This window comes from Ictalurus punctatus, chromosome 13 (assembly GCF_001660625.3).
Source record: "Ictalurus punctatus breed USDA103 chromosome 13, Coco_2.0, whole genome shotgun sequence".
In the NCBI taxonomy this organism is placed as follows: Eukaryota; Metazoa; Chordata; class Actinopteri; order Siluriformes; family Ictaluridae; genus Ictalurus; species Ictalurus punctatus.
In genome coordinates, this window is record NC_030428.2 from 14,324,765 (window position 1) to 14,339,580 (window position 14,816).

A 14,816-nucleotide genomic window follows, 5' to 3' on the forward strand; every position below is an offset into this window, starting at 1 on the left:
CATACATGATGAGTTGCGGTACAAATCAGGTGTTACAGTATTTACGTGGTCAACACAAACACAGCAATGTCAGTCTGATTAGCGTCAAAAGAACATTCTTAACCCAACATCAGCAAGTCTCACAAATAGGACAAGAAAGACAACATGCAGATAGACAGGGTGGGAAAATGGACACCTGAAGGCGCACTGTGGTGACTGGACATCATAATCAGACAACAGCATACACACCACAGTCCTCAATGACACGAAGGAAGAACGAGACCTCAGTCTCACCTTATCACGGCCTGCAGACCTCCAAAGGTGAGAATGAACTTCGACAGCTCAGTGGGCAACAGCTATAAGAATGTTAACACACTGACTGTGGAGGCAAACGCACAATATAGGATAAGGTTCACCTTTCAGAATTTAGACACATTTCATTGGTCAACAACTAATGTGATTTTTCAGTGAACTACATATTACAATACTTCCCACAACAACATATTTTACAATAAGACATAATGGTCCAGTTAACAGTATATACACATGCACACACAGAGGGGCGATGATTATTATTTTTTATTTATATCTTCTTTGACCAAATGAAAATGGTAAACAATTCTGTAATAAGACTGCACTTACTTAGTATGTACATTGTTAAAAAATAGAAATGCTTACAGTATGACGTTTTATGAAATTGTTGTTTTATTCCGTACTGTCAGTATTTTATAGAGCTTCCCAAAAAACTGTATAGTGGAATATCAAAGCTTCAGTATGTGGACTTTCAAACCAGTAAGTTTGGATTTGCTTACCTTAATGTGAGAGCAATGTATTTATTTCAGTATTAAACCAAATTACATATTAGCAATACAATGAAGAAGACAATCGCAGTGAGATATTTCATATTGCTACTGCTCGGTTATAAACATATTGTTAGATATTACTCAGGTCAAGCATGTGCCGATGAATATTCAGCTCCATTTGTGTAAGTAATGGAGATGTAGAAAGTTAATACTGACTGAAAATAACAGGGTTTTGTTTATTGTTTTTTCCCTGGTTCTAAGTAGTAAGGTGCAAACAATTGATAGGTATGAACTTAACTGGACATTATTTTTGGTAAACTGTTTCTAATTTCAAGTGCAATTTAAAAAAGTGTTCATATTAATTTAAGAGAACTGTAATTATTCATTTTTTTGTACAATTAACTCATTCTTGAACAATTCTTGAATATGCATTCAAACCATTGTTTGAATATTCTATGATCACTGAGAACACAGGTGTACAGTATTGTTAGGATAATTGTTAGGATATGTTTTAGGTGACCCCTAGTGGACTATCTCCCTATTCTGATATAATAATAGCCATTATTTATCAAAGTTACAAAAAAAATTGGGTGCAAATTGGCCGCACAGAATGATATATGAAGGAATCTGCATCTGATATAGGAAACTGCAATGCAACATCAAAATGAATGGTTAGGCTCAAGTAATGAATCAGTTTGGGCGGTATGGACCCACTAGTCCCTTATTTACATGTTATATGCATACAGCATACCCAAGTTTACCCTGAAATACATTTGCTCAGATCCAACTTTGATGAATAATGCCACATGTAGGAGGGAATTTACCCTCAAGCTTTCCCCTCTCCGAAGCTTTATTATGGACTAGCAGTGCTATTATCAGATTGTCTTTAAGGTATATTTATATGATGTTCCACGGAACCATGAGTTTAATAGTCTTCTCTGTAAATGAAAAACATACTCTGTAATATGAAGATTAATTTTCTCCAATGTCACCTGGAAGCCAAGGTTAATAAATAACAGGAACCCTCCCCCAAATAATGTAGAAAAAAACTTGATATGTTCTAACTGTAATAAAACACGTCATTTTTAATATGAAACTTTTATTTGTTATAATGTTAGAATTGGCTAACATTTAATGTTAAAATGTAAAAGTTCTTATTAAATAATGTTGTTTAATTGTTGTAGAGTTTCACTGTACACACTGGTTATGCAAAGTCTAAGAAGGCTTTGAGGAAGAGGAAGTGCTTTTTCTAATCCCACTTAGAATAAATCCTATTACAGGAAGACTCTCTCGAGTGATGACTTTGGGAAGAAAAAAAAACACAAAAAAATCCATACACATGAAAGAGAATACATTTTTTTTTAATAATTCCCCCAAAAAAGTCAAGTAGCAAGATCAATCCTGCAGTTCATCAACCCTCTTTATATTATAAGTAAATACTTCCCATGTGTTATCAAGAGCAGCATGTGCATAAACTAATAAGAAATATATGTCCCTTGAAAACAAATGTATGACCCTATCACACAACCCAGTCCCATTTTTTGTTATTGTACTGCCAGAGTACTATAAAATGCTGTGTACTCCAAAATCTCTTTTCATTCCTGTTTTCAGTAACACAGGTAAATGACTTGTTATGCAATTAAATGGCCTTCCCCATTAAGAATTTTTTTTAATTATTATTTTTAATTTTTTTTTTAATGTGTCTAATATGCATCATTTAGGTCTTAAGCTAGAAGTGTGCACCAGGACTGGGATCCCATGGGACCCAACAAAAACAACTAGTTTTACTCATGCTGGCAAGAGTGGCTCATCTTCATTGATGATCCTGATCAGGGTCCCCTGAAGTTTAAATTACTCATTTGTTTATAATTTGGGAAATAGAACAAACTGAGTTCATTAGAACATATCACAGACAGGTATAAACAAAAATAATAACTGAAGAAATGGCTGGGATTTGGTCAGAATTCCAACAGGAGTGGGTGGAAGTAAGATTACAAAAACAGACCCACACACCCTCTTGCTTAAGCTACAAAATATCATATATTTTTTGCAACAACCCACATGGTGTTGATGAAATGTACTGATGAAATGAACAGAACACAATGGTCTTCCCAAGTTTATGTGTCCTGTTTACATAGCAATCATTTTGAGGAAGAAAGTAAATGCAGAGATGGATTAACTCCCTAAATATATATTGGTTTAATTGTCCAACCATCAAAGAAGTGAAAGCCTGAATACCTCAGGGGAAAATAGAAAATCTTGGTCTTTGGTTAAGAGCTTTATCCTTGCCCAGTCTGTCATGGGCAGTTCATCTGTGCTCTACAATTTGCTTTGTGTTCAAGTCCATGTACTTTAAGAAATATGTAAGAAAGTTTTACAGTTCAGAGTTTCAAACTCTACTGAGACTTCACCATAATTCCAAGTTTTTCATGTTTGTGAATCCAGGATTCTCTCTGAGCTTCCAGTAAGTTCCATTAGTGAGCCACACTTCTCTACCAGCTGCATCAACCGATTTCCTGCATAAGACAAAGGAAAGGACATACTCAACAACCAAAAATCCAAAAATCATTTTGGATATTCTGATCACTCCTCTTACCTGAAAAAACGAGGGATGTGCTGCTCTCCTCTCTTTGCCAAAGTCTTCCTCCGCTCTCTCTGTTTTTCTTCCACTTCATCTTTCTTTTTGTCTGCCTCCTCCACGCTGCCTTCCTCCAACATCCTGGCCACAGTGATGAGGTATAGCATATGTACATACAACCAACCTAAACAGCATTACTCTCTACTGTGCAGAGGTTTCTATAAGAAGCAGGCAATAAGTTAGTATCATATTCTGCTAGATATCCAGCTGTATGCTTATAGACTCACCTTTGGTCTGGACGCAGGCGTGTATCTGTTGGGGGCAGCAAAGGTTCAAGTTCAGGCATCAGCTCATTCATTTCCATTGCAAAGTTGGAGAATCCATAGTACAAGACGTAGTCCTTAGGCTGAGGGTCTGCAGGATAGCACAGATATAGTGATAAATGTGACTTGTGTATGGCAAAAGTTTCAAAATAATCAGTGCAAGGATTAATTACTCTGAGGAATGGATCTATCAGGTATAAAAAGAGCTCAACTCAAACGTATATGTCACATCGATTCATCAAGATTCAAGGGCCTGATATCATGGTCTTTGTCTAGGTTTGCAGTGGTGGGACCTTGTGGTTATGGCTTTGAAATAGCACTGAGAAATTTGCTCAGTGGTATTGTTATCAATGACATGCAAATATCAATATTATTATAGTTTCGTTTCTTTAATGCCCCCCTGGAAATTTGTTTTGTATTTTTATACATTTTTATACCAAAAATTCTGTTTACTTTTCAGTCCAAATTTACATGGAGTTTACATTTTGAAAATATATTTAATTTCATTTATAGCGGGCGGCTGTGGCTCAGGTGGTAGAGCGGGTTGTCTGCTTATTGTATGGTTGGCGGTTCGATTCCCGGCCCACATGACTCCACATGCTGAAGAGTCCTTGGGCAAGACACTGAACCCCAAGTTGCTCCCGATGGCAAGTTACCGCCTTGTATGGCAGCTCTGCTACCATTGGTGTGTGTGTGTGTGTGTGTGTGTGAATGAGACACAGTGTTTTGAACCGCTAAGGTTAAAAAAGCACTGTATAAGTGCAGACCATTTACCATATATGTTTTAGCTTGATTATATAGCATATAATCCAGACATGTAGTATGTGATATACAGAGTGTAGCATCTATCACTTATTTATTTAAAGGAGAAAGAAATAAAATGTATGTATTTTAGAATTTTATCTTTATCTGACTTTTAAAGAATGCTTCAATTTAGTATTCAGTAAGGGAACTTAAGAATAATTGCTTAAGAATTTTAAAATACATTTCTATAATACATTATAGTCTATAATACATTGCTTATGAACAAAATATCTATATTAACTATATGAACTTACATGGCTTCCAAATACATTGTGGATTGGGTAGTGTATCACAGAATATCCCCTCATGCCAGAATCCTCCGAATCGGTGCACTACTTTACCACACTGGTCTAGGACTTGGCCTTGAACCTCATTTTTATTTGCATCTGAGCCCCAGTAGCGAGACTGAAAGAGAGACAGAGAGAAAAAGGATTCATATGATCAACTAATTATACAGTGATTGCTTTTTTTCAGCATAGTGATCAAAAAGCTGGATTCAAAAACTACTCTCACCTTAACAAACGTGATCTTACATGTACAGACTGAGCTGTTCAGGTTGCGGATCGTTGCCTCTCCATAGTGCTCTAGGTAGCGCTGCTGACTCAGGACATTGTGAATGCATGTCACCACCTTATTCCATTCATAGTGGTCTCCATACCTAAACATACTTCAATGCTCAGACTCCTTCTGCCTGTTTAAATTACTCACATAATCCATTTGAAAGGAAATAGGGATATCACCTTGATAGAGTTACATTCACCATTCCAGCTGGCATTATCTCCAAAGACTTTCCCCAGAATTTATTCTTCCATCGTTGATCTGCACACAAAAAATTATACAAAGTGTTGTTAATTCCTGATCCAGAATGCATATTTTATTTTAATGTAAATCGGTAACTTCTGTTATGAGGGCTCACCCTGCCAAAAGCAGAAGTTGTCAGAGACAGCATAGCAAGCAGAGATGGGTGGGTGATGACAAACCTGAGGACAGAATGGCACTGAATGAGAAAGGGCCTTTTAACAGATTTTTCTGACTTGAGATCAGTTTAAAGTCACCTACCTGTTCGCTAATATAGCGGAAACCTCGGTCCTCCCTTACACACTCAAATGTCTCTCCCAGAACTGGGTTAAAGGGCTTATAACGGTTACGATACTGAGCTGTAGAATAGCCAGAGATAGCAAAGGCAGCAATGTACACCTAAACATAAACAAGACAACATTACTAGACATTTAACAGATTTTTAACAGTATATAGATTTAACTATCGAATATATTGCATGTTTTTATGCATAATTCAAATTAATCTCTATTTACTGCATCTGCATCTGTGTAATTACCATGAACTGTAAATGCAACCTGTTTAATGCTAATTCAATTATAATGGATATATACGAGCTGTTGTTGGGGCAGTCAAAAAAACATTAGTGCGAAGCATATTTTTATATTTTCATGAATTCTTTATTCTAAGGCACTTGTGAAATCAACTCTAAACCTGTATGATTCATATTTTATTAGAGAGCAAGTTTATTAGAGAGAAGAATTTGTGGTTTTCCTTTGTGTGTAGATCAAAGTAATCACGTAAGTACCTCAGCCTGATTGCACCTGGTTACCACAAAATCTTAGAGATTTAAATATTCAGAATTCATTTTGAATATTCAATTGTTTAAACCTCCATTATATATATATATATATATATATATATATATATATATATATATATATATATATATATATATATATATGTGTGTGTGTGTGTGTCATATATATATATATGTCATATATATATACATAGCATAGCACTTAGAACTTTTTATTAGTCAACTCATTAACTCTAAATATGAATCAGTACCATTCTCTGGTAGGGGTCGTCAGTACGGTTGGCTGTGTCCAGTAACTCTGAGTACTCCAGTTCCTCACAGAGCCTCTGGAGTAGATTGACAGGCTCATTCAGGGCTGCAGGCATGGATACACGTGACAGGTCCTTCCCGATGTTGTTATAAAGGATCGATATAAGGCCTATGTGACTGTTATCAGGGCAAACTGCTGGCAGTTTGGTGCGGTGGCCAGTGTTCCCTAAAGTCCAGCTGGGTTTTGCTGATGCTTTGGAAAGACTGGCACGGTACTTCCGTGTTGCTGTTACTGCAGGTTATATGAGTGGGGGAAAAAAGATATAATACAATAAGCTGATCCATATAATCTTTCTGTCAAATAAACTATATTTTTTGAATATTGATACCAACCATGGTCTTCCTCAGGCTCTGAATTACTGGAGGCATCACTCAGACCTGATTCATCTGATGCCTCAGAGAAACTTCCACAAATCTCATCACGTGCATCAAAAAACTCTGCCACTGAGTCTGCCACCAAGGAACGGCATATTGATTCAGACTAAAGAGCAGGAACAAGAAATGAAACTGAATCAAAGTGCATGGCACAACTGGACACAGAAGTGTTAAATGCTGAAGAGTGTTTAAATGATCAAGCCAATGAAACCCAGGCACATGCAAGAAAATGTAGAGAGAGGGGTGAGAAGTGAAGCACAAGAAAAAAAGAAATTGGAAATTAGTTAGCTGGTACTGTAAGCTTCAGCTTGGGGAGGAACACACCTTTCTCAGGGTCACAGTGTGGTAGGATTCCTCAGAGGAGTCAGAGCACTCTGACCTTGTGTGGATTTGTGTTTGCCGGGACTTCACATCTAACTGAACATACACACATACGTATACCTCTACACAATGGTGACTGTATATCCTGCACATTGTCACATAAGCAGCGCACAGCAACAACAGTGTGTCTTTGTATTAAAATACAATTCATCAATGGTTCATTTTCAGGCAGTCAAAACAAACTTGACGGCACTATGAATAAGTGACAGGCAATCTTACCTCAGTCAGGGTGCTACATATGTCATTAATTTGAGCAGAAGTGTTCTGGCGAAGCTCGGTGCTGGACCAGGTGTCCTGTAGCTGCTGGCGCTCCTGAAACAGAGCCTCATGCACGGACCTCAGAGAGGCATGCACTTGTTGGGGCAAGAAGAGAAACTATCAGTTTTGAGGTTACATAATGTTCTTCAAGTCAATATCATTAAATGTTTCCATGTTATAAGATCTTTTCCAGCTGAAGAAAAAGCGTGATTTCATTGATATCTGTTCCTCACCTCTTTGTGACACAGAACATATGTCCTGGTAGAGCTTTCTGCATTCAGGGGAGCTAGAGGAGGCTGAAGGAGTAAGCTGGGTATAGACATAGTCAGGGATGGAGGGCACAGATGCACCCAGGTGGGATGATGAGAACTGAAGAAAATAAGAAAGCACAAAAAACAAAGGCAAAGCATATTAGTCCAACTGTCAGGGAAAGGCGCATCTTATGAACAATTACTTTCAATTACTTTTCTTCTTAGTGTCTCGAAGGAAGATATTGTTATATAGTGAAATTTACAAAACTAGATTATAAAATCCAAGCAAAAGTCATAGGCTGAAAAATTACATCAGGGACTTTTTATCCATACAAAGGTGTAGAGTGTGGAGGTGGGGGGTGGCTGGGGGGGGTGGCTGGGGTGTAGTGGAAAGTAAAAAACTTTGACGCATTGAGTAGCTGTTTCAAACCTCAATTTAAAAAGTCCTGTTGACTCACCGATTTAGTAATCCTATGCAGTGGCTTAATGTAAAAAAAAAAAATTAAGTAATTCATTAAATTATTGACAGTTCTACACTGACAACACAAATAAAAATAATTATATATTGCGGTTATAAAGATTGAAATTAAACTGCATGGAGAGAAAAAATCACTGCTTCACTAAAATACTAAATAAGCATAAGTGGAAGGGAGGAATTAATATTGATTCCCAAAATTAGACATGATTCTTTAATCAGACAGCTTTTAAAACATCTGGCTCACCATTCCAAGTGTATGAGTGTGACCCCATAGCCTGCCAGATTTCTTCTTGGGCTTCTCAAGTGAAAGATTCTGTGGCATAAACATAAAACACAGATCAAACATCTCCTCTGTAGCCTTTTTTTTTTTAAGACTAATAGTCACATGGCATTAAGACTGTGGAAAGTCCTTCTCACCTGCATGCTGATTATCCTCTTTAGTTCTCCATTACTAACAGCCTTGTCTAACTCCAGAGTGTGCAGTTTCTGGACCAACCGATTTAAATCATTCAGGTCTATTTGACAGCGGTTCAGTTCTGGACAGGAATACAGATACACATATCATCTCATCTTATGGAAAGGGCTCATATCTTCTTAAATTTCAGTAACCACAACTCTGCAGAAGCATTTGATCAATATGTTATATGCTGTAAGCTTAAAGACAATTTTTTCATGATTCTGTGTGCTTGTGTTTAATTATTCATTATTCATTATATGCGTTTAAAATAGGCAGATTACAGGCAAGACCAGGTATTAAAATACCTTGAGTGCAGCTGTCTGGGTCATGGGCCTGTTGCAGCCAGGCACACACTTTCCCATTGACTCCAGTGTCTGCAACATGCAGGTCTTCAGTCTGAGCTGCCACATCACCCAGGTAAGAGTCAGACACGTTCTGGTACTGAAAAAGGTCATAATTATATTTAGACACCTCTTAATTGCAAGTTTTAAGCATTCTATCCATGAGATAGATTAAGTTCTGAACTAGTGCATTTATACAGTATCATACCTGATCTATATGATCTCTATGTTACCTCTATTTTAACATGGGCAGAAGTGGGAAATATAAAGTACGCGAGCTTTACTGCACATTACATAAAGTATACATGGTATGTACCATTTTCAGGTATCTGTGCCTTTCTTTATTAAAAAATGATGTGATGTTACTTAACAAAGAAAAGTATGCCATTGTTGATATGGCGAAGCTTTCTGTAAGGAGTCATGGGCGTCAACACTTTTTAACAGTCAGTAACGTTCCATAAAGAGAGTGTGTTCAGGACAGATGCTGGTGAAGGAATAAATTTTTATAGTTTCTATAATGTAATAATTAAGTAATAACACTAAGTAGTGTGTAGCTATGAACGTCTAAAAGTAGGAGAAGACAATAAATAAATAAATAAATGTAACTGTTCGCAAATTGCTGCAGTACAAGAGAAAGAAAACACTTTGGGGCGTGTTGTTATGGGGAAAATAATCCATTATGTTGTGGTAACAGCATCACACCATCCAGTCATTTATAATTTTCCAATAAGACACCCTGTTGTGTTTTATTCCTTAATTAAAATACCTATCAAATCTAAGTTCTAACAGGCTTGATAATAAGAAAAGTAGATGAATCAACCTTTAATGTATTTATTTGTACACTTCTACATTTTGTGTGCACTGGCTTTTTATTCACCAATGAAAGTTCAGTGTCTTAAACCAAAAGGAAAATAAAAAATATAACGAATTCCAGCTAGTTTGTATCATTAGAGATATTGTTGTGATAGCTAATGATATATTATGGCTATTACTGGCATTAGTTAGCTTTAGTTAAAGGTTCCTTGGTGCATTAATATACTATCAGTAAGTAAAATCAGCAGTTATTTGAGGCACCTCTCATTTCTGATTTTACAGTAGGTAAATTTAATTTTATATATTAATTCAATTATACTCATTACATTACACATTAGCAGTCTATACCACTGATTCGTGAACACAGCATTAATGTTTCCTGGCTTATATGAAAGTTAAGGGAGTTGATATTCATAGCTTACCACATTTTGCATAGCACCATTTCCCTGAAGCACATTGCTGCCATGAGACAGGGCCTGCAGCAAGCTGTTATGGACATGTGCTGCCTCGTTCCTCTTATACATCCGATGGGCACTCAGTTTGGTCACCCATATGTAGTACAGATCATGGTTCTTTGCCTTGATGAAAACACAATCAAAAATGCACAGGATTATTTGCATAAATGCAGGTAAATTTATTTAGCTTGAAAATAAATATTCTATTAAATCAGCTGACAGTTCACCTTGATGTGATAGAGACTGTCTCCAGTATCCAAATCTATCCGTCTTGCCTTTTTGTTTACTGACATCACTGCGAGACTGACATCCATTGACCCATTTAATTTCCCTCTAGAAAACTGTTGGTAGTATAACATGTGAGCTGGAGTTGTGTATGACGTGTGAAGCTTAAATCATGTTTAACAAATAGTATCCTACTTACATCATACTGGTTTTTTGAATATCGGAGAATCCCTTTTTGCAACACAAAGTATCTCTGCAAAAAAAGCATACATTATTGTAATCATTCTAATCATTCATAATGGCACTTGATATGTGACTAGGGTTGTAATTAAATAGTAAAACAAACAAAAAAATAGTAACAGAAAAGTAAAACCTCGACCCACACTGACTACACAAAGAGCAACTGCTTTCCATATTTTAACAAATATAATTATCCATATTTCAAGACCTTTTACAAGTTCATTCTGTTGTTTTAGACAAAATGATCCTAGTTCTTATGATTCCTAAGTCTCAATTTGTCATCTCTAGCCTTTTGGAAATATTACATCAAACCTAAAAGAATTTTTTTGAGCTTTACTAACCTTGTGCCAGCCTTTCAGAGGCCATTTTCTCCTCTTCATCAAGTAGCCTTCACAAATGCCAGGAGGACTCGTATCCTGCATGGTCTCACCACTGGCACCAGAATCCCCCTGCAGATCATCCATTATCTCCCAGTCTTTTATATTCTGAAAGTTAGACCAAAACAAACGCCTTTCTTTCACCTACTGCAAGAAATATCTGCATCTAATATTCACAAGTAAATACACCTTTCAGTTCTGTTAACAGAGAAATCCACCCTACAGTACACAATAATGAAGAGCACATCCTTTATGGGACTAGTTAAGACTTGTCTGGCATTGAATTTGAGATTTAGAGGTTGAACAACAGGTTCTCTACACCTAATGAAAAAGTTCTTAAGGGCGTATGTATTGTTATGTTCTTAAAGAACACTGTGCCATGGTGAAAGATCAGTAGGAAATCAGGGTGTTTGTGAGTAGAGACACCTGTCGTGAGTGGCGAGAGGATGCAGTGCTGCTGCTCCGGGAGTGCGTGGACTTTTGCCATCCAGCAGAAGTTCTGTCCAGTCCGGTCTGAAACTGGCTGTGGTCTGGCATCGTTCCATGGGGCTCCATAATGAAAATGTAAATGTACTCTGTTCTAGATGTTCATTGAGGACTGGAGAGCAATATGTCTGAAAAGCAAGAATATTAGACATTATTTCATGAATGTTCACGTTAACAAAATAATTTTATTACTGTTTCCTTCTTCAACAAAGGTTGTGTTGAAGCCAGCAATGTAAAGATCAGTTTGTCTGATACAAAGAACTATTAATTTAGCCACAGCATCTTTTCACACCACTTCTATACAAAGGGTTGGCCTGTGCACTTCCTTTTTGAAACCAAAAAGAAAAGAAACAGTGAGCATCATTGTATAGCTATAAACAGCAAAAGTACAGAAGAACTATTTTGCACTTTTATCTGAATGAATAAATCTTTTGGATCCAGCATCCAGTCCACTGATCTCAATTGGATTACTCTAATTGTTCATCACATGTATACAGACCAGACAGCTTAATGAAAAAGACACCAAGCATTCTCCTTTTCTAGCTGATTGCTGAATGCAATAGGATAATACACTACATACAGAGAAAATGCCAAATTTTGTTAAAATGACACTATGAAAGCTAAATTATATATGTGAAGCATATTGTCAGCAATTACATAAATATTTAGAACATTTGCTGGTACATTTTTTTTAAAGACCTAAAGGCCTAACCTCTTCAGGTTTAGCCTTACACCACAGAACTATTAAAATACAATGACAAAAGTAGAGAGAAGGGTGTGTTTTAAAACAAGTATAGTTGCTTAAAATACTAACATGTTCACACATGCCCTTCAATTAGATATCAGCCAGGGATAATGAACAATATCTCTTAGGCTTCACAACCACTGGACAGTTGAGAAATGTGATGATGTTTGGGAGTTCCTGTTAGCTCAATGTTTGCAAAGTACCAAACAATAATCAATAAAGATCAAGATAATAAACACAATAATTATAACAATATCTGGCACATGTACAAGTTTCAAGTTTATTTGTCATGTTAACAAAATATCAGTGACAATCGTATATTGAAATGCTTGCTGTTAGGCTCAGGTACGCTACAGCTGTGCAATACAAAATAAAATACATCAGAAGATAATGAGGGAGGAGAGAAGAAAACTGGGAAAAGAGATTATTTAAAAATACAATATCTATACAAAATATGAGAAATATATTCTTTGTATAGTATGTACGCCTAGTTATGCATGCCTATGATATGTAAGTAAAGTGCAGATCTAGTGTAACTGTAAACAGTGGAATATGTGCAGTTACAGTATGTGAAAAAAGAGTGCAACAGGTTGTAAAATAAATAGTAGCTGTGTGCAGTTGTAGTGTTTGAGCAGTCCTCTACAGACAGAGGACTGTATAAAAAGCAGATGAAGCAGCAGTACAAAGTAGCATTTAATTATTTAAAAATTATTATTCTTTATTTAAATAAATGTAATATTTAAATTAGATGTAGTAATACAGTATGTGTAGTATGCAATAAATATGATCAATATTATGATAGTGTGCAATAAATATATGCAATAAATATGATCAATACATCAGCATACTGCACAGCATCAAGACTTGTTCCTTAGCGGCAGTAAAGTGCCCTTAGAAATATTGCAACATGCCCAAAAGTAACAGAAACCTGTGAAGAGATGAGCCGATGAGTGTCTTTGAGCTATCAGTAAGGTGACCAGTGTGTGGGAGGTAGTGATAGCATGAGTGAAAGAGTGAAAGAAGAAGTAATGACTGGTTTACAGTTTATTCACTGCAAATGATCATTTCAATATGGAGTTACAGTATACCAGTAAGGGGGCACAAGATAGCAATCTAGCAACAGCAACAGTCTCTGTGTGAGAGGATTAAGGTAATTGGCTTTAAGCACTGTTATTTTAGCATTACTGTTTTACCTGCTACTTGTCAAGCCCAGGACCAGGACTTAATAAGATGCCAAGCAAAAGAATATGATAATAATAATAATAATAATAATAATTATTATTATTATTATTATTATTATTATTATTGTTGTTGTTGTTGTTGTTGTTGTTGTTGTTGCTGTTGTTGTTGTTGTTAATAATGAGGATGATGAGGATGACAATAATAATAATAATAATAATAATAATAATTTCAAGACATCTGAAATTGCACATTTGCATTGAAATAAACCCACATGACATCATGTAAATAATGTGTGACCACATGCAAAAAATAAACCACGTGCCCTACATGTGGAAAAAACCTGTGAAACATCTGAAGTCTCTAAAAACCACATGTAAATTTCACTGTGCTTAATGTGATTATTATTATTATTATTATTATTATTATTATTATTATTATTATTATTATAATTCATTCAATCATTCATTTATTTATTTTGCAAAGACATGTATTGTAAACAAATAGAGGACAAAGAAATGAAAGTTTAGTGAAATGCTATAAACTGAATAAGTTAAATACTTTTGCAGTAACAAAGAGGTTGTATTTATTTATTTATTTATTTATTTTGTCTGGGTATAGACTTTCAACCTGTTCAAGTGTGGGATAGCAAAAGATTTACCGCTGAGGCTGGATTGACCTGAGCTGCAGAATCATGCAGGAGGAAACAGGATAAAGAGATTTTAGCAGGTGCCAAAGCTTTGCTTACTCAACATGGAAAAAATAGAGAACACTGGACCATTGCTTGATCATGGTCATGTTAATTAATTTATTTTAAAGAACTATTTATTGGTCAGTGTTAATTGTTTTCTCCACTTTCTTTCTACTTACATCGTTGCATTTTAGACTGGTTTTAAAACAGAGTAGACATGGCACACATTAAAAAGTGGTGTGACTAACTCTATATAATTGACGCATTTTTATAGTATAATATTGTGTATGGTTGTGAGAGTAGTGTGTTCTCTATACGTGTTTCACAAATTGGGTACTTGTACTTGGAGCTACTACAAGGGGTGATTGATATAAAAATATAAGGGATAAAAGAAATAGTGATAAAAAAAAAAGTCAAGAAATAAATTGAATTTGAATACAATTCTAACCAGTAATATTAAAACAGATGCAGTTTTTGGTATAAGCTCATATCTCCCATTAAAATAGAATGGCAATGCTTTAGCTTGTATAAATCTGCATAATGAACTGTGAAGATTAGTAACAGTTTAATAAAAATTAGTGTTCGGGCACAAACTATTTGTCACATTCTCTGTTAAATAGTCTGTTCTTTTTCTAGCTGATATATGGTGTATTATTCAACATATGCGTTAC

At 35.8% G+C, this 14,816-nt stretch overlaps 1 protein-coding gene across 1 annotated transcript; it reads right to left on the bottom strand.

Annotated features, from left to right (window-relative positions):
• Positions 1 to 577: 577 nt before the first annotated feature.
• osbpl7 (oxysterol binding protein-like 7) lies at positions 578 to 11,299 on the bottom strand. The gene is made up of 20 exons (XM_017483089.3): positions 11,009 to 11,299; positions 10,627 to 10,680; positions 10,430 to 10,543; positions 10,170 to 10,325; positions 8,899 to 9,034; positions 8,554 to 8,672; positions 8,381 to 8,449; positions 7,641 to 7,776; positions 7,369 to 7,502; positions 7,093 to 7,185; positions 6,727 to 6,874; positions 6,336 to 6,625; positions 5,547 to 5,684; positions 5,404 to 5,467; positions 5,228 to 5,306; positions 5,001 to 5,145; positions 4,742 to 4,892; positions 3,648 to 3,774; positions 3,379 to 3,501; positions 578 to 3,298 (listed from the first exon to the last, which is right to left on the bottom strand). Exons 1-20 carry the CDS (start codon positions 11,129 to 11,131, stop codon positions 3,190 to 3,192), a joined length of 2,508 nt encoding a protein of 835 aa, XP_017338578.3. The 5' UTR covers positions 11,132 to 11,299; the 3' UTR covers positions 578 to 3,189.
• Between the last annotated feature and the right edge of the window lie 3,517 nt (positions 11,300 to 14,816).

Excerpts from the sequence above, each read along its gene's own strand:
- osbpl7 (XM_017483089.3), bottom strand. The coding sequence starts at position 11,131 with ATGGATGATCTGCAGGGGGATTCTGGTGCCAGTGGTGAGACCATGCAG. Across the intron at positions 8,673-8,898 it reads CCCAGACAGCTGCACTCAAG|AACTGAACCGCTGTCAAATA; the intron begins GTATTTTAATAC and ends ATTCCTGTCCAG. Across the intron at positions 4,893-5,000 it reads GTAAGATCACGTTTGTTAAG|TCTCGCTACTGGGGCTCAGA; the intron begins GTGAGAGTAGTT and ends TCTCTCTTTCAG.